The sequence below is a fragment of the Gossypium hirsutum genome, chromosome D09, assembly GCF_007990345.1.
Source record: "Gossypium hirsutum isolate 1008001.06 chromosome D09, Gossypium_hirsutum_v2.1, whole genome shotgun sequence".
In the NCBI taxonomy this organism is placed as follows: Eukaryota; Viridiplantae; Streptophyta; class Magnoliopsida; order Malvales; family Malvaceae; genus Gossypium; species Gossypium hirsutum.
Window position 1 is genome coordinate 26952336 of NC_053445.1, and position 19050 is coordinate 26971385.

At 33.2% G+C, this 19050-nt stretch overlaps 1 protein-coding gene across 2 annotated transcripts; it reads left to right on the top strand.

The window, feature by feature from the left end:
* The first annotated feature begins 1135 nt into the window (after positions 1–1135).
* On the top strand, positions 1136–17777 carry LOC107891947 (probable serine/threonine-protein kinase SIS8). Of its 2 annotated transcripts, none has more exons than XM_016816875.2 (13): positions 1136–2310; positions 3964–4401; positions 4886–4989; positions 5362–6623; positions 6743–6783; positions 8413–8481; positions 9070–9170; positions 9693–9771; positions 10201–10299; positions 10386–10454; positions 11242–11291; positions 11390–11566; positions 17336–17777. In XM_016816875.2, exons 1-13 carry the CDS (start codon positions 1816–1818, stop codon positions 17466–17468), a joined length of 3117 nt encoding a protein of 1038 aa, XP_016672364.1. In that variant the 5' UTR covers positions 1136–1815; the 3' UTR covers positions 17469–17777. The 2 variants fall into 2 exon arrangements, with proteins under 2 accessions (XP_016672364.1, XP_016672366.1); XM_016816877.2 differs by having other exon boundaries at positions 2171–2310; positions 3945–4401.
* Positions 17778–19050: the final 1273 nt, after the last annotated feature.

A 19050-nucleotide genomic window follows, 5' to 3' on the forward strand; every position in this document is an offset into this window, starting at 1 on the left:
TTAAAAATTTCAGTTTAATCATTAACATTCTTAGTACTTTTTGTCAAAATTTATCAAGTTGGCATATTGATTAGACCGTCTTCGTATAACGTTGAATATGATTGACAAAAAAATTAAACATGTAAAGTTGACAATTTTGGACAGAAATTATAAATAATGATAATGGTTGGACACTAATTTTTAGCTTTTAAAGTATAGGGACTAAATTTTAAATTCTAGATAAGTATAGATACTAATAGCATATTTTAACCTTAAAATTTTACCAAAAAAAAAAACTTTACAAAAGCGGCCGTAATTTGTAATTGCCTTACGGAAGGTGTAATCTTAAAAAAAAAAAACATTTTTTTTTACTTTCCATTGCAGTAAATTTCATGGGAATAGAAGTTAGAACAACTTTTTGTCTTCAAACTTGGTATCGAATAGAAGCTGACAAAACGAAAATCACATTAAAAATAGGCAGAAGAAACCCAAAACCAAACAATAAAATTAAAAGCTAAAAAGAAAAAGTATAATAACTTTTTTAATCCTCTAATTTTATAAAAAAAATTATTTTAGTCCTTTATTTAATTTTTTTATCATTTTTAATCCTTTAAATTTGCTCTGTTTGTTAAATCACTCAAAATAGATGAAAAAGAATAATGTTTGTTAATTTTGTTGACTGTATACACATGAATTATCACTTGGATGCCACGTTAATAATTTATGAATTTTTTAAATTTTAAAAATAAAAAATAAAAAATTACAAAAAGAATAATTTAAAAATTTTAAATTTAATTAATTGCTGATGTGTCAAAAGTTAATAACTTTTTCATCTATTTTAGAATGATCTGATAATCAAGGTAAGTTTAAAAGATTAAAAAAATAAAATATTAAATGAAAACTAAAATAATTTTTTTACAAAATTAAAGTAACAAATAATTAATCACCACAAAGAAAAGAAAAAAAGCATCAGCAAGTCATTGAAATGAAGTTCATGGTTAAATATGATTCCATTAACCTCAAATTTCCAACTCATCATGCCACCACCTTCCAAGTTGTAAGCAGAGTTTGGGGACGACAAGAATATAGAGAGAGAGAGAAAGAAAGAAACAAAAGAAATAAAAAGAAAGTATTTTTGCCACCAAAAACTGGAAAACTTTTTTTCCTTTTTCATTTGGGACATCGAAAATCCTTGTTGGCCTTTGCTCTATAAATCAAGTGGGTCAGAGTTTGTTGTTGTTTTCCGAGGGGTCCTACAATCCCACTTGTTAGTCCTTTGCTCCTTCTCTCTCTCTCTACCCTCTGTTTAGTGTTTACCTTCACTTGTTTTTAAATATATATATTTTCCAAACTACTCCCCTTTTCTATGCTTTCTTCTCTACTATCTATATCCGAAAAAGGAAGATCCATTCTTTTTCTTAATCTGGGTATTGGAATTTTTTGTTGTTTTTTATTTAGTTGTTGAAGCTGAAAGAAACTGTTTGCTTCTTTGTGTGCTGTTAAACTCTTTTTCCTTTTTTTTTTGGTGGATTTCTTTGTATGAGGAAAGTGGGGGTGTTTTCTTTGACCTGAAGTATCTGGGCCTTTCTGATATTTGACTAACTTTGCTTGGTTGTTTTGTGATTATGGTGGTTTTGGATTTTGGATTTGATGGGTTGATTTTTTGGGAAATCTCGAGAGGTAGAAGGTAATTGGGTTTTTAAGAAAAAGGGGTTCTTAAATTTGTTTTTGGATTAGTTTAAACTTTAGATTTCATGCTTGGTCCAAGACAATGGAGATGTTTATGGCCAGATTTTTATTTCTTTAGCATTGGCTGCTATATCTTAGTGAAATAATATGAAGAACTTCCTCAAGAAACTGCATATGATGTCTAATCAATCGGAAGATGTACAAGGGTCAACTTCATCGAAGAGTAACAAGTCCAGTATTGTATCATCATCTAGTGATAGGCCTTTACAGTCAAGGCCTCATCATAGTCCTGACAACAATAAACCATTATCTGTTCTTTCCAATTGGTTAAATTCAGTTGCTAATAGAAAAAGTCCCAGTCCACCATCTTCTTCAAATGTGAAGAGGGAGGAAACTATGGAACCTGCTGATTTAGCTACTACTAGTGCTTTAGAGGCTGCTTTGGATGCAGTAAGGCGTGATTCAGGGTCTAGTAACTCAAGGGATCCTGATGTAGAAGAGGAATATCAGATACAATTGGCTTTGGAGTTGAGTGCCAGAGAGGATCCTGAGGCAACTCAGATTGAAGCTGTTAAGCAAATTAGTTTAGGCTCTTGTGCTCCAGAGAATACCCCAGCTGAAGTTATTGCATATAGATATTGGGTATGTTTCCCTCTTCATTCCCCACTTTAATCTAATTATCTCGGTTGAGTTTAAGCAATTTATCCAAGTATATACTATAGGTTTAGCTTTAGCCAACTGTTTTGCATTGCATGAAATGTATATTATCTTTTCTCCTTAATTTATTTATATTTCTTTTCTGTTTCATCTTGAACTGCATGTAAACTTTATTTCGTAAATTGGAAAAGTTTGGCATATGAATTTCTGGCATGAAGGTAATTTATGCTTTAAGGGGAGAAATACTTTCAAAACCAAATCCAATAATGTTCTGAGGAGGGGTCTGCCTTGCGCTTGTGGTGATTGTGAGTCGTGATCCTTTTCATTTTTTCATTCCACTAAGAAATATGATTATAAATAGCATCATCAAAGCTTAAGCAAAGTTTCCAAATTCCCTATTAGTGCTGCTTTACATTTATCATCTTCCCAATAGAAAGGCAGTATTGTTGCTCATGTCACTGATGACAACCTTTTGCTAGAGTTGGTAAAATGTTGGTAGAAGGCTTACATTGAAACTAGGTATATGCTGGCAAAAGTCTAGGGACATCTAGTTTCATAATCTTCGATTTTGATGGCTTTTTTTGAGGAATTAGTATGAGGGTTTTTCATTTTGGCTAGTTGTTTATTTCTTGTCTGTTGGTTAATCTTATTGGACTTGAATTTATCCCCTTTAGATCTAGCCTCGAGGTTTATTTAAATCATCGTCTGACATTCTGTTCTTTTAAGTGTAAAGTCCATAGTCCATTTATTTCTTATCTTCAGCTAACATAGTCAGAAACTGAAATTGGTCTTTTAGATAAAGCTCTTTTGTAAATTTTTCATTGCTGCTTCTTAGTTGAATGGACATACTAAATTATATTTGTAAGCTCATGGATCCTTTCAATCCATTGAGAAAAGCATATGTTTTGAGACTTTCACTGTAATAGTCTGGTTTATGGTTTACACTGAACTCATGAACTTTGCTTATTTTGTTATTCTTCCAAGAAATTAAATGTGCAAGTCGAGCAATTAGAGGGTTGAATCAAATCTCGGTCTTTTTGTTTTCGAGTTGCTTTAGATTTAGGTAATCTTGGGTTTGTAATTTTGAATTTGATATTTTTGGGGGTTGGGTTCAAGCTGTTGATTTTTTTTTAATTTTATTTTTTAGGATTCAAATTCAATTAGATTTGGATTAATCTTTTAAATCAAGGAAGATTTTATCAACTGTTAGATTATTCCAGGTCATATTTTAGTGAACTTGTGGTGTACTCCAAAATTTGATTTTTGATGTCATATAAATAAGATATTCATGGCGCTAAATATTTTAAGTGATTCTCGGTAATTATGGTTTTAACTTATATACAAAGGTCATCTATAACACCAAAAGTCAGAAGTGGTTTAATTGCTTTTCTGAATCGTTAGAATTTTATTGAGTGTTAAAAAAAAAAACTATTTGAACATTGGATTATTAGATTCTCCATGTTTAAGAAAAAAGAAGTTATGGCTAAATTTGCTAATGTATCATTTTGGATTTTCTGAATATCTACTTTTGATTGCTAGATTCCTTCCCACTTCCAAGTTAGCTTTCTGGGATTTATTTGCTATATGTTTATTCCTTGCTAACCCAGCTCATATCGTAGATTTGTCCGTGCTTCACAGAATTATAATTCCCTTGATTATGATGACAAGATCCTGGATGGCTTTTATGACCTGTATGGAATTCTAACTGAATCCACTTCAGAAAGAATGCCTTCACTTCTTGTTCTGCAAGGGAAGTTGGTGTCGGACAATGTCTCTCAGGAAGCAGTTTTGGTCAATAGGGCTTTTGATGCAAATTTGTTGAAACTTGAACGAAAAGCACTAGCGATGACTGCAAAGTTAAGATCAGAACCTTTGGCTTTTGTAAGCAGCAATCTGGTGCAAAAACTTGCAGTTCTAGTTTCTGATTATATGGGTGGACCTGTTGCGGATCCAGACAATATGTCACGATCCTGGAGAAGTCTTAGTTACAGTTTAAAAGCTACCCTGGGCAGCATGGTTTTGCCTCTTGGCTCTTTAACAATTGGGTTGGCTTGTCATCGTGCATTGTTATTCAAGGTATTTGCCCCGTTTGTTTATTTTTCTTTTCTTTCTATTCAGGTGTTAGCCTGCCAAGTGCCAACTGGATTTCTCAAGATTTACAAGAACAATTAAAAAAATAATTCCATACAACCAATGCCATGTCGTTGGAATTGACAATTAGTTCAGTGATGTTGATAGTTTATTAGATATTTCCAGTACAAATAACTATGATTGTGAGGAGAAGTGGAAGCAGTTAATGATTTCAAAATGGCCCTCTAAGCATATCATTCTCCAACATGCGCTTTAGATATTTTTGGTTAGTTTGATGCTCTTCATTGTTGCTTTTTTCCCACCCACAAAACTTGTCCCATTCATGTTGCTTATTGTTTTAGGTCATGTACAATGAGCACCCACCTCTTGCATACTTGCCTTCAGGAAGGACACCTTTTTAAGTAGTTTGGTTTATGGCGTGATTGTGATGATCTCTGTAAGTAATGGTTGTTTCTTTGTGGTTGCCTAGGTTTTGGCTGACAGTGCTGGCATTCCTTGCCGGTTGGTGAAGGGTCAGCGATACACAGGTTCTGACGATGTAGCAATAAATTTTGTAAAGATTGATGATGGAAGGTGATTTCTATTATGATGTATATTTTTATTTTTTTTACCTTACAAGTAAGTCATATGAATTGTTTAGGTTCTTTTTGTTCGGGAGTAGAACATATTTTACCATTTCTTATGTAGGCAACTGTAGATGATTTCATTTGATTCAATGTATTTCTTTTGTTTGATTATGTTCTGTACTACCTTCTATACAGACGTCTATATTTTTCATATATATATGTATGTCTATTTCTGGATTTGCATTGTGGTTCTTGCATTTTTATTCAAAAGTTGGTTGACTAGATTTTCTGTAGGCTAGAATTGCTTCTAGGTTTGAAAATTGTTGAAATAGGTTGCAAAAACTCAACTATTTATCAAAGGGGTTCATATGTTTTTCAGGGAATACATTGTTGACCTAATGGCTGATCCTGGCACACTTATTCCTTCTGATGTAGCTGGATCTCATGTGGAATATGATGATTCTTTCTTTTCCAGTCCTTTGTCTAGAGACATTGATTCATCTCATATGGCCTCTTCTAGTAGTGGGGTTGGGAGTTCTATTGAAGATAATTCTGAATTTGGGACAATGGAGAGGAGATCCAGGTTAAAAAATTTTGCTGCTGGAGGAAACCAATCTGATGAAAGAGGTGATTTTAATGCTTTTGTAGATTTATCTGGGGCAACCACAAAACTGGAGCAATCCAAGGAACCCATAGAAGACCTGAAAGTCCCTTACAACATGGAGAAGGTGCTTGTTCGAGAACTTCCAAACAGACCTAGTTATCCTTATGCACATGCGAGATCTCCTTCCTGGACAGAAGGTATTAGCTCTCCTGCCGTGCGTAGGATGAAGGTGAAAGATGTCTCACAGTATATGATTGACGCTGCCAAGGAGAATCCACAATTAGCTCAAAAGCTTCATGATGTATTGCTTGAGAGTGGTGTTGTTGCTCCTCCTAACTTATTTACTGAGATTTATTCCGAGCAGTTAGATAGATCGACTGTTGAAGTCAGGTTGTCAGCTGAGACTAAGGATGAAAACAGACAGAGCACTGGGCTTCGTGAATCTAAGAATCAAGATGATTTTGGACCTTCTCATTGCTTGCCTCCTCTACCCCATCGCAAAGTATATGCTAAAGCAAGCTCTCCTCATAACCAACCTGAGCATCTTATACATGGGGAAGGCCTAAGGATCACTTATCCAGTGGATACCAGGGAAGCCATTGGACCTCCCGCGTCATCCCAAGTTGATGCAGTTCCCATTCAATATTCCAGAAATGTTCCAGTTGCTGCAGCAGCGGCAGCAGCGGCTGCTGTTGTTGCATCTTCAATGGTAGTTGCTGCATCAAAGTCTTGCACTGATTCAAATGTTGAACTTCCTGTAGCAGCTGCTGCTACTGCTGCTGCTGCTATGGTGGCAACTAGTGCAGCGGTGTCTAAGCAAAATGAGCTTAATGATGTAGTTGCTGACTCAGCTGGCAGTGAGCCACGATGTAGTGGTGAAAGGGAGCATGATGCTTTGGGGGTCAATTCTGAAGGTGAGAGAATATCTGATAAATCAGCTGGTAATGATAGTTCAAAGTCGGATGTTGCACTTGAAGATATTGCAGATTGTGAGATTCCATGGGAAGATATCACCTTGGGCGAGCGTATTGGACTTGGTATTGACCAATTCAATTCCTATATATCCATGCTTTTTCTTGGGTAGATATTTTGATTGCAGTTGTTTTCAGTTAATGTGATCTATTATCTTTATTTTGGTGCATCTTTTCTGTTGCAGGATCATATGGTGAGGTTTATCGTGGAGACTGGCATGGGACTGTGAGTTTTCTCCTGCTTAGTTTTTATGTCTAATGGCCTCTCTGGGTCTAAATATTTTAATTTTTGCTGTCATTGAGAAGCATTAAGAATTTTCTACTATCATATAGAATGGATGATTTTCTATCATGCTTATTGGCTGGTAAGTCAACTTGGATGATTTGCAATAATCTTTTTGCGTGTAAGGCTATCAGCTACAAAATATAAGCTGCTAATGTGGCTTAAAAGAATACGGGAGACTTCATTGAAAAGATTGGCCTGAAGACAATGGGATTTTAAGAAAAACTTGCATAAAAAATGAGTATAGTGCAAGATATTATTTGAAGAGCATATAGAAGTTGAATCTTAAGTCTTTTTCCTTGTATCATGTGTTCGGTAACCAATCTGTCAGGCTTCACAAGATCCTTTGGCTAATTGTTGTGATTTTTACTTATTATTAGTAGAAATAAATATGGGAAACACTGATTTGCGAAATTTACTTCCTCAAACTTTCATGTATTCTCTTTCTTAAATGAGCTTTGTGTTAGTTGTTAAAAGAGTAATGTATATCTTAAGATATATGGATCTTACAATTTCAAACCCATTTTAACTTTTGACTTGGAGATTAAGTAATGCAATCAAATTTTCTTCTGGACCAAGATTGGGGATATGATGGCCACCATATAATATCATTTTAAAGATTCAGCTGAAACAGAACCTTTTGATGGTTTTATGCTTGTGTGAACACTTTTTTGGGCCTGTTTGTGGTCCTCGTTTTGTTCAAAGTTCAGCATTGTCAAGTTGATAGATACCTAGTTGGAATGTCATTATATTTCTCGGTAACAATTTTAAGTAGAGTAAATTTGCTTTGATCTATTCCCTGCCTTATTTGGAGAGTGGTAACAGAACTCAGACAAAGAAAATTAAATTGAGTTTGGTCCAATTAAGCATTGCATGTTCAGTCTATTTAACACATGTGAAGTGAAAAGTGTGATATCTCTCGGTTTTGAGTTTAGAGTTCATTATGGGGCTTGTATTGCGGTTGGCCTTTCTGCATGTTGCTAATTGGTTTTTGGTTGATAGCTTCAAAATATTAAGGCCGAGTTGTTTGTTCTTATTTATCATCCACATGCTAGGGCCATTTCCTTTGAGTTGTAGTGTTGGGCTTCCACATGGAGTGTTAATTGTTGTTAGCCCTCGTCTTTTTATAATTTTCCTCTGATCTTATTTTCTTGTTTAGCTTCTTTACTGATTACAAGTTGGTTTTAGATCGGATATTGCACTACTGAAAATTACCAGTTCCCAAACAAATTTTGACTCCCGGTTCTGTTTCATTTATATATCTAAATAAATTTTGGATAGGCTACCGCAACTATGATATTTCATGTTTCTTTTCTATCTTATTTAACTGGCATTGCCAGATAATGCATTCCATATTTGTTAACTATGATTTCTTTCATTCACAAAGGTTAGCTTGTTTATACACGATGTCAATTTGATTGTCAATCAATGTTGTAGCATGAGTGGTTTCTTTCCCGCCTTTTGAATGAAATCATTTGTTGCCTAACCCTTGCACTGGGTAAAATTTTCTATCTTATGTTGCCCTGTTTTGAAGGAGAATATTAACAATTTTCTCACTCTTCGATTTCGTAGGAAGTTGCTGTGAAGAAGTTCCTGGATCAAGACATCTCTGGGGAATTACTTGAAGAATTTAAAAGCGAGGTATTGGCCTTTCCTACCTATCCTGTTGCTATTGTTTACATCTACTTACCCTATGCCAAAGCCTAATTTGGCTTGTTTTTAATGTTAACCTTCAGTTACTGATTACCATGCAACTTCGGACCATCTTTGATACCTAAATTGAGTCAATATTGCCCCACTTTATGTCTATCTATACTTCACTGGTGGCCTTTATGGCTAGAGTTGTCCAAGGGCCGAGAAGCCTTGCCAGCTCATTATCTCACTTCATGTTCTGATATCTCAGTGCACCACTTTTAGAAGTATTATGCTGGGTGCAAGAAAAGAAATTTTAAGCCTGCTAAAGCATGCAAAAACTCCAGCAGCTTAGCCTGATAAAATAAAATTTTATCATGTATAATAGAAGAAATTTATTTTACTGATTCTTGACTACCATTCCATTTCATTTAGGAAAACTGTACAAAAAGTAGGCTTAATGAATGGTTCTGATTTTCAAAGTTCAAGGTCCATACCACTTATCAGACTGGTTGAACCCAAGGAAACCCCAAAAGTTATTGCCTGTTTTCTTGAGGAACTAAATCCTTTGTTTTCCACTTTTAACCAACTTTGCAGGTCCTAATCATGAAAAAGTTAAGACATCCCAATGTTGTTCTTTTCATGGGAGCTGTAACTCGTCCTCCAAACCTTTCAATTGTAACAGAATTTCTTCATAGGTATGTTGTCACTATTTCTTATCATAATTTTATAGGAATTTTATTTCCATTTTGAGAAAACGGTCTGATTTTACTTTTCATTGTATACTACAACATGGTACTTTTGAATAACTTCTTGTGGTGACTTTCTAACATAGATTATGAGAACTAGTTATTCTCTGAGTAGCTTAAGGGAAAAGATGCTTTAACTTGCAAGTAAAGCTATTCCATAAATCCTCATCATTGAGTCATGTGCCAGTATTTTGTTAGCAATTGAATTGTGAGAAAAAGAAGAAGAGGGCTAAAAGCTGAAATTATCATAAGCTGAATTTTACCCTAATGAATAAACTGCTGTTCGAGGCATGATTCTTTATTCTGAACTTGCTCATCTTGGAATTGTTGGTTTCTTTTGTTCTTGTTCTTTTGGTTTTTGAATCTTTTATTTTTCTTTCTTATTTCTTAGTTGCTGAGGCTTAGCAATTCATTTATTCTCTTTGATAGATATATTCTGTCTAAGCATTTTTGCATCTTGCTTATTTGCAGAGGTAGTTTGTATAGGTTACTCCACCGGCCAAACAATCAATTAGATGAGCGGAGGCGTTTGAGAATGGCACTTGATGCTGTATGGTTCTGTTATTTTATTATTATTAATATCTTATGTCATATGCAATATGGCGAATTTTGTTTTTCCATTTTATTTTTAAACGATACTTATATATTAAACATATAATTGCATTCTTCTTTTTATCTATTTTTGAATAATAATTATTTGTTGCACATTGAATTGCATATACACAAATAACTGAAACTAATAAAATGCATATAATTTAAAGTTATTTAATATGTAAGGTCATCATATTTTCAAAATATATCTGATTAATATGAAGTTTAATGTTTTACAAACAACCGTGCTTATATGTATAGACACACATACATGCACACACAAAATGATTATGTTACTTTTGTCTTATATTTTATTTATCTGGTTTGCTTAAAGTTCATTTGATGGCTTTTCTGGGTATCTTTCTCTTTTGGATACTTGAACTTTCAGGCTCGGGGAATGAATTACCTGCACAACTGCACTCCGATGATAGTACACCGTGATTTGAAGACCCCAAATCTTTTAGTTGATAAAAATTGGGTTGTAAAGGTTGTCTTCTTCTCTTCTTTGCTGTTGCTGATCCCGTTAGAAACTTCTTTTATGATTAACTGAACCAGGCATGAAATTTGATTTAGGTTTGTGATTTCGGTTTATCACGGATAAAGCACAGCACATATCTATCATCGAGGTCAACTGCAGGGACGGTAATGCCAAACAACTTGTTTGCTCCTTTCTTTTGTATGGATACTTTATATATATTCATTTATTTTCTGTTATATATAGCTGATCATTTTGAACCAATGACAAAGGAAATCAATTTGAGAGAGTGGCAAGGCTAGGGGTGGGTGTGTGGGTGGGATTGAACCAATATATCCTTAAATACAAACTATTTGAAGAATTTGGAATCTCATTTCTTATTGTCCCTATTCTATTTTTCCTTCAAAATTTCTGTTGACCGAATAACATTTAGAAAAAATAAATAATTAGGGGGTGAAGGAATTCTGCATATGTCACAGTTTGAGATCCTCACCTAGCTATTTTCTTATCTCATAATGTTGCAATAAACGAGCTATAGAGCTACTTATATAACTAGATGTAAAATGAAAGGATAACAAATTGAATAATATTAAACAATTAGAAGAACTACATGCCTTTTGAAATAGTGGAATTATTGATGGAAGGTTTTTATGCCATGGCATAAATTTTTTTTGCCTAGTGTTATAAGAGTACAATAGACTTGTACATGAGGGGGATAAGTTCCATTTATGGGTAATCCTGAAAGTTATCCTGGTGCAAGTTGCAACTGTTATATTATTGGTAGCTTAGTTTCTTCTTGTTTTATTCTTTATATTAGAATGGGTCTGTTTTTTTTATATTTGGAACAAAGAATGATTTTAATGTCATCAATTATGCTCTGCACATCACCCGTGTATTTTCATTGTTTGCCAATGTCAACTTTTAATTGTACCACAACCTTTGAATTTAACCCAGGCTGAGTGGATGGCTCCAGAAGTACTACGAAATGAACCTTCAAATGAGAAGTAGGCTTTTCCTTTTCCCACTCTATTATTTTACATTTTTGTTTTCATCAACATCCTATAATCATTTAGCGGTCATATAAAATATGGTCAACATGCAGGTCTGATGTATATAGCTTTGGAGTTATCTTATGGGAGCTCTCTACATTACGACAACCATGGGGAGGGATGAATCCAATGCAAGTTGTTGGTGCAGTAGGATTTCAGCATCGTCGACTTGACATTCCTGATGACATGGATCCTACTATTGCAGAAATTATTAGAAGGTGTTGGCAGACGTGAGTATATTTTTATTACTGCCTTTAACTTTTGGTCTTTGATTAAATATTGTGATTTAATGCATCCAAGTCCAATAAGCTCATGTTCATATAGTTGCACAGTACCTTATGCAATATCTTAAACCTAGATTTGACATGCTATTTATATTCCATAGTAGCCATAGTTCCATTTGTTAATGGGCAGATTAAAAGGACGCTCTAGATGCTCATGTTTTGACTTGGTCTATATTTTTAAACATTGTTGCTTCAAACTATTTTCTATTGCTTGTTCGCTGAACCTGTTATTTGGGCTGACCGATTATTTCTTTGAATTTTTTCATTAGTTTAGCTGACACTTCCGTGGTTTTATCTTTATAGTCATTTTCAGTCCCTTATACCTGGATTCTGCTCTTTAAATCTTCAAAGGTTGATTAAGACCTTTGTCACATGCCTATGCATGTGCCAAAAACATGCATTCCTTAATTGCAAGCAATTTACAACTAAAGAGTGTATGAATTTGTCGAAACATTTTCAAAATAACCTTTCCTAAATGAAAGGTGATGTCTTTAATAAGAGTTTTGTCTCTTAATTATAAATTAAGAGTTGCAGCTCTTGGTTATTTACCAAGAAATGTTACTATCCAAATAGATTTCTATTGCAGTTGTTAGACCTGTATAAATAGACATGGAATTATTTATTTTCTCAGATTTTGAGAAGGGAGAGATACTAGAAGAAAGAAAAATGTGTAGAGAGATTGGAATAATTTGTTCTCCCTCCATATGTTAGAATTTATCAGATTCTTTTATGAAGTTTTGCTGTAAAAAAATTCTGTAGAAGTTTGATAGTTTTGTTTGACACTTTTCAGTGGTCAATGGATAGATTTCGTCAATGCAAAATGCAATCAATCTGTGGGTTCCATGGTATCCCCTAGGTTTATATGCTAGTAACTATCATTTGAGGTAAAATTTATGATGTTTTAATCAGCAATAGTGTTCCTATATATATACAAAGATTAGTTTCCCTCTAACAATATTATTAAATGAATACAAGAAGTCAAGAAAGAAATAAGAGAATAAACCAGAGAATTAAACTCCTAAAATTATAACTATTGTCCTAAAATATCTCCTAACTACTTGTTTCCTCACATTGCCCTTGATGTGGTTTAGAGAAGAAAAAAACCCTAATTAAATAAATAGGTTCTCTAAACCAACCCTAATTAAATAAATAGGTTTGTACAACGAGTTAGAAAAGTTGGAACTTCAGAAAACATAGGGTTATAGAAAACCTCGAGATTTCTTTACTAATTCAAAGATAATAATTAGAAAAGTTGTTGATAAGGGAGCAAGCGGAAGATCGTATTCAAATTGTTAGACGCGAGAAAGAAAGATCTAGATCTGACCTGAAGAAAAAAACCAAATAGATTTAGGAAAACAAGAAAAACAAAGAAAATAACTAAAATAAAAAATTTAAGAATAAATAATAAATAGTTAAAATAATAAATAAACGATAGAATAAGAAGTGGAAGATGGATAGAATAAATTGATGGATATGATGGATAAATATTCAATTGAAACCTTTGAGATATAAATTCTAACAAACTCAATTAATAGTTCTAATCAACCTTCCAAGAAATAATCTTTGGCAAATTGAAGGATGAAGAATGAATTTCTACGGCTCATTGAAGAAGATCGAGAAGAAAATTGATTTTTAAAATCATAAGAATGCAATCTTGCACAAAGAAACTAACTTCTAGAGTTGGAAATTTTATTAATGAACAAAAACAATGGTGTATCTAATGAACAATGAAAAGGCTTATAGGTTAGCTAAGTACATCCAAATAAAATTTTCAAGTATAATGAAATTTTAATTAATCTAAATAAAGAACTAGTTTTAAACTAAACTTTCTTATTGACTAAAACATAAAATACTTTAAAAAAAATCTAAAATTTGGAATAAATAATAAAATAATAAAACCTAATAAATACAATATTGAGCTCATATATAATAAAAAGTAAGCTTAAAAATCGAATCCAATATGATTTACACTCGAATTAAAAGTTTGAAACTCATAATTTTCATAATAATCCCGTCTTGAAATTTTGCTCTCGCAGTTTTTACTAAAATGGTCATAATTTGAACTTCTGAACTCGAAATCGAGTGATTCAAAGTGCGTTTTGAAGTTAAGAGAGAGATCTTCGAATGCTATAAGACATCTCAACCTAGAAATGTTTGGATCCTATCCAAAAAGTCATCGCAAGTCGGCTGATTTTTTAAACTTGAAAATTGACAATTTCGATGAATGGAATTTTATAAATTTCACCCCATCCGTGCATGTATCAGTTGTTGCAGTAAGTTTGTTACATCAAATATATAATAGACTTACTTACAAGCAAAGTTACTAAACTTTCTTGCAAATAAAGTTTTATCATTAACCCTAGCTTAACCTTTAAGAAACTAATAATCCTATCTCTCCGAAAATATATTTAAACTTTAAAACTAAATATTATAAAATAAAGTGAAATAAAACTAAGATAATAAAATAAAATATTAAAAATTAAGCTTGTGTGTCTTCTCCCTAGCTTGGAACGTAACACCCTTATTCGGTTTGGAAGCTCGGTCAGATAACGAGTATCACATTAGCTGCTGAAGCAACTTGAACGATCAACCATATAATCAAACGTATTGAAATACAAGTTAATAACATGCAAGTATACAATTCAAGCATTGTTGAGATGTTATAAATGAAATTTGAGCTCAAATAGGCTTTAAAACAAAACTTGGGGGCCTAAAATACGAAAACTAGGAGCCATGTCAATACCTAGGCTAATGTATCGATACAGGATTTGTTATCTTGAGACTTGTCTCTCCTAAAACTAACTTTGACTTTTGACTTCGATTGTCGCGAGACAATGAGCAATGTCTTGAGACATGCACCCAAAAATACATGTTTAGCTCAAATTTGCTCATCTTGTCTCGAGACATGTTCGTCCTGTCTCGAGACACAAGCCCAGAAATGTAGAAAAATAAGTTTCTAAGCCATGCAATCATGCCTCAAAATAGTCCTAAACATGGTAGACATATTACCGAACAATATCAGCAAGTTTAGCACACTAAAGCATGTCAAAACATACAAATCCATGACCTTAAACTCATTAAATCAAAATTTGGCCATATAAGTAGTTTAAACATGATTAACATGCAACATTAATGTAATTCTCCTAAAACTAACTTTGACTTTTGACTTCGAATGTCACGAGACAATGAGCAATGTCTTGAGACTTTGCCTACCATGTCTTGAGACATGCACCCAAAAATACATGCTTAGCTCAAATTTGCTCATCTTGTCTCGAGACATGTTCGTCCTGTCTTGAGACACAAGCCTAGAGATGCAGAAAAATAAGTTTCTAAACCATGCAATCATGCCTCAAAATACTCCTAAACATGTTAGACATATTACCAAACAATACCAGCAAGTTATTCATACTTCTAATTTTCATAAGTACCAATAGTGTCAAAATCAAGTGCCACGATGTCAACGTGCCCCAAAACAACGAGGAATGTCAAAACATCCATAATAGCATTGTAAGGCCTAGGTACATAAAGGTATTAAAAAGGCCAAAATGTCTTTACAAAAGCAATTGATCAGTTGAGACTTCAAGAAGCGACACTGTTTGACTTCAAGAAGCACCTCCCAAAACTTGTAACCTGCACATCGAATACAATGCGCATGCTGAGCTTTCTTCAAAGCTCAGTGGTGCTCAATGAAATTCCAATAATACCATATATAATTTGCAAAATTAAAAGCATGCTAGCACATACTCATATTCACATACTACTAACATTTTATTAAATCAAAGGCATCATACAATTAAACATATCAACATGTTTCTATCACAAGCATATGAATAGTAACCTTTCATACCACATCATGTACATATTTATTCATTACATACCATAAATGCTCATATATTTAGCATTAATGAATTCATTCATCATATACACAACCAAATCGTTTCAAAATGTTGCCCCAATTAACCAAACATAGAATCGTAATTGGATACACGGATATCCATCCAAATCCCTTTAAAGTGGTGCATAAAGCACAACAATAAGGTACACAATAACGAATTTCTAGTGCGTGTAAAACACAGCATATCTAAATCCTCGAAATGTGTTATATTTCATTGTCTACAATAGGAAATAAATAAAAGAAATCAAATCAAACCCTATCCTATCCTAGAATTAAGCCTAATATCATGTACACTATCTATGACCAAGAATCTATAACTATAACGTAACGACGTTTTTAATTGTAAGAAATTTGGAAAAGTTAGAGCCATTCCGATCTTCTATGTTCCAAGTAATACTTGGGGACTACATTTTCAAAAGCATTTTTTGTGTTCTAAAGAAAATGCAATGCTAGTTTGTGGTTGATGCAAGGAGTTTAGAAGTATCTTTCACTGTTAGGTCTCACAAAACTGATAAGAGTAAGCATTACGTTCTCTAGCATCTGGTGGAGTCATCTTCTTGAGTGAATGGAGTATAAGATTAAATAAGAGTAAAAGTTAGAAAGGAAAGAGAAGATTAGAATTATTTGGTGTTGCTCAATTTTTTTCCCCCAAAATCAAAACTAAGTAACATGTCGATATGTTATTGCCTTGTTTTATTGTTTGTTAATTTTACAAGTTATTTTGCTTCGAACTTAGTGGAGACCAAATTAAACACACCCTTTTACATTAGTATAAAGTATGAATTTTGGGTGGACTTGATGCCCGTATCTGCTGAATCCTACCTTGATGGAGTCAAAATGCCTTACTTTGGACCATTTATATGTCCACTGTTGGAGGTTGCCTTAGCTACTTTTACATTGCTTTCTATAACATTCTTTACAAGAAGAAAAGAGAAAATCAATGCCCTAGTATATATATTTTATCAAAAGGTTTACTTATATATTTATTGAAGCTAATTTTAGTTATATACTGACTTGAATTTGATTCTTTATAAACAAGCTTTAATCTATATTTGCCTGCATACCCTGAAGACCTTACTAAAATTTGAGCCTCCAACATAGATGGTTATACAAATTTATTTTATTTCCTATTCAAGCCTTGTCATGTTGTGGCTTCAGGTGATGACATCTAATCCCATGTATCTGAAAGAAAGCTAAACTATTAAAAGGACTATGAATTTGTATAATTTTTGGTAGTCCTTTAGTTTGAAAATCTACCTACTTTTAGAAGTTGATTTGTTACTACAATCTTGGTGCATGTGTAGTTGGCGATCTGGCTGGTATTACAAGCCAATCTTTTGAGCCCTTGTGAATTGAGCTAATTCTAAACAATTAGCACAATTTTTGGGAATTGTGGGCCACATCAATTGTATTTTCCATCTATACTTTGTACAGATCTTGCCACTTAGTTATCTCAACCTGACCTTTATTTGGTAGTCTGAAGTTTCTCTCTTGTTTACTTTTGATTTGCATTACACTGACAGTTATGCTAACCCTGTAGAAGTTGTGCTGAAAATTTTATTCACTTGCAGATAGCTACCTTCATCATTCCATGGATAGTATAAGTTAATTGACCATTCATTGATGGTCCTAGTTTACTGTTATTTAAAACGATTAATCATATAAACATGTTTACTATTAAACTTGGGTGAATGATGAGGTTGAATGGAGATGAACTGTATGGTGTCATGGTCCTTGCAATCTATAGGTTGTAGTTGTAGATGCATCTAAATGTGTTACAACCAATAGGCAGAACTGACTGATGTTCTCTAAAACTGTAGAGATCCAAAACTGAGGCCAACATTTGCAGAAATTATGGCTGCTTTGAAGCCCCTACAAAAGCCTATAGCAAGTGCACAAGTAGCTAGATCAACTGCATCTTTAAGTGGTGGCCATGAGAAGGTTCAGCCATGAAGTTTTGTTGAAGGGTTAACAGGGAGAAAGCCGGGATAAAGGTGACTCGTGGCCTTATCAATTTGCCAGCAGTTGGTTGGGCATGAAATGTTTGGGACAAAATATGATTACACATAATTGAAGATTACACAACATGGATATACTCCAATTTGGGATGATATGATTCTTTTTGCACATTTTCCTTTCTGTTTTTGTTTTTGCTGCTTTCTTTTTCAAAATTTTTTTGGGGGTCTTCAGTAACAATCATTTTCAATGTTGTGCATTTGTTTGTAAAAAGGAGAAAAAAAAAGTGGAAGTTGTTGTAATCAATGTTTTGCCTCGATTTGGGTTGACAGGGGGGGGTTCCAGGTGATAAAGTGTACTCAAACCTAACCCATTTATAAACTGTTTAGAGTGAAGGTAGGGAAGGGAGTCAAAATTGCATATATTTAATCAGCTAAACCTTCACCATGGAATAGGAATAGGAATCTGTTGAATGGCAGCAAAATTTGAAGAATGGTGCAGCTTACTTGATGGTTGTTTCAAAACTCCATTTCTTGGGGGTGTAAGCTATTTATACGGTTCATTTTTGCTCCTTTTTCATTTAAAATTTGGGCTTTACCTTTTCTTTTTACTGACAAGCAATTCCCAATAGGAAGGAATAGAATGAAAGTTGGGGAATATTCGAGCCTAGCCATTTTTTCCCCTTTTTTAAGTTCAAGTTAAATTTAAGACACCCAAAGCTTAAATAATCAACTAGCTTTTGTACTTGAATTTGATGTTTGTTTTTACTGGAGTATCTAAAGAAATTTGCGGTCACATTGATATCTGAAATGCACTTCCACACTTGGTCAACCAGATTTTAAGAGCGGTTAATGTATATTTTAACCATAACTTGTTCTTGGTTTTTTTATTTATTTAAAATTTAACTGGTATTTGAACTTAAAAATTGTTAACCAATTTGATGTTTTTTATTGGTACTTGGCTAATAACGTCATATTTTACACTAATAGTTACTAGAATGTGATATGTTTTACACTTAATAGTTACCCGAATGCTCATACGTGTTTTAAAAAAATGATTATGAAAATTAAAAAGATTTAGGAACTTTTTAGAGTTCAAATGCATAATGAGTTTGGGCTATTATTTCTCTAATCAAATCTGATGGTGTACTTTTAGTACTTTTTTATTTTTTTATAATTTTGAAAAAATGGGGTGAACTATAATAATGTTCATTCAATTATAAAAAAATTATAAAATGGTTATTAAGTTATTCGATTTTTTTTCTTTTTTTAGTTACCTATTGTTAAAAAGCAAACGGAAATATGATGTGATAACTTTTAAAATTGACATAATTATAATTTAGCCCTCAACGTTTATACATTGTCTCAATTTAGTCTTAAGTTCTAAAATTTTAGCCTTCAATATTTACATATTACCAAATTTTATCCCTTTTTTTACACGAAAACATAATTCAATACACATTGTGTAATTATTACACAATGTGTAAACGTTGAAGGTTCAATTTTTTAGAATCAATACTAAATTGGCATAATGTATAAATGTTGAGAATTAATGTAACACCCCAAACCCAGCCTAGACG

Coding starts and splice junctions, on each gene's coding strand:
- LOC107891947 (XM_016816875.2), top strand. CDS start 1,816: ATGAAGAACTTCCTCAAGAAACTGCATATGATGTCTAATCAATCGGAA. Junction 4,402..4,885: donor ATCGTGCATTGTTATTCAAG/GTATTTGCCCCG, acceptor GTGGTTGCCTAG/GTTTTGGCTGACAGTGCTGG. Junction 9,772..10,200: donor TGAGAATGGCACTTGATGCT/GTATGGTTCTGT, acceptor TTGAACTTTCAG/GCTCGGGGAATGAATTACCT.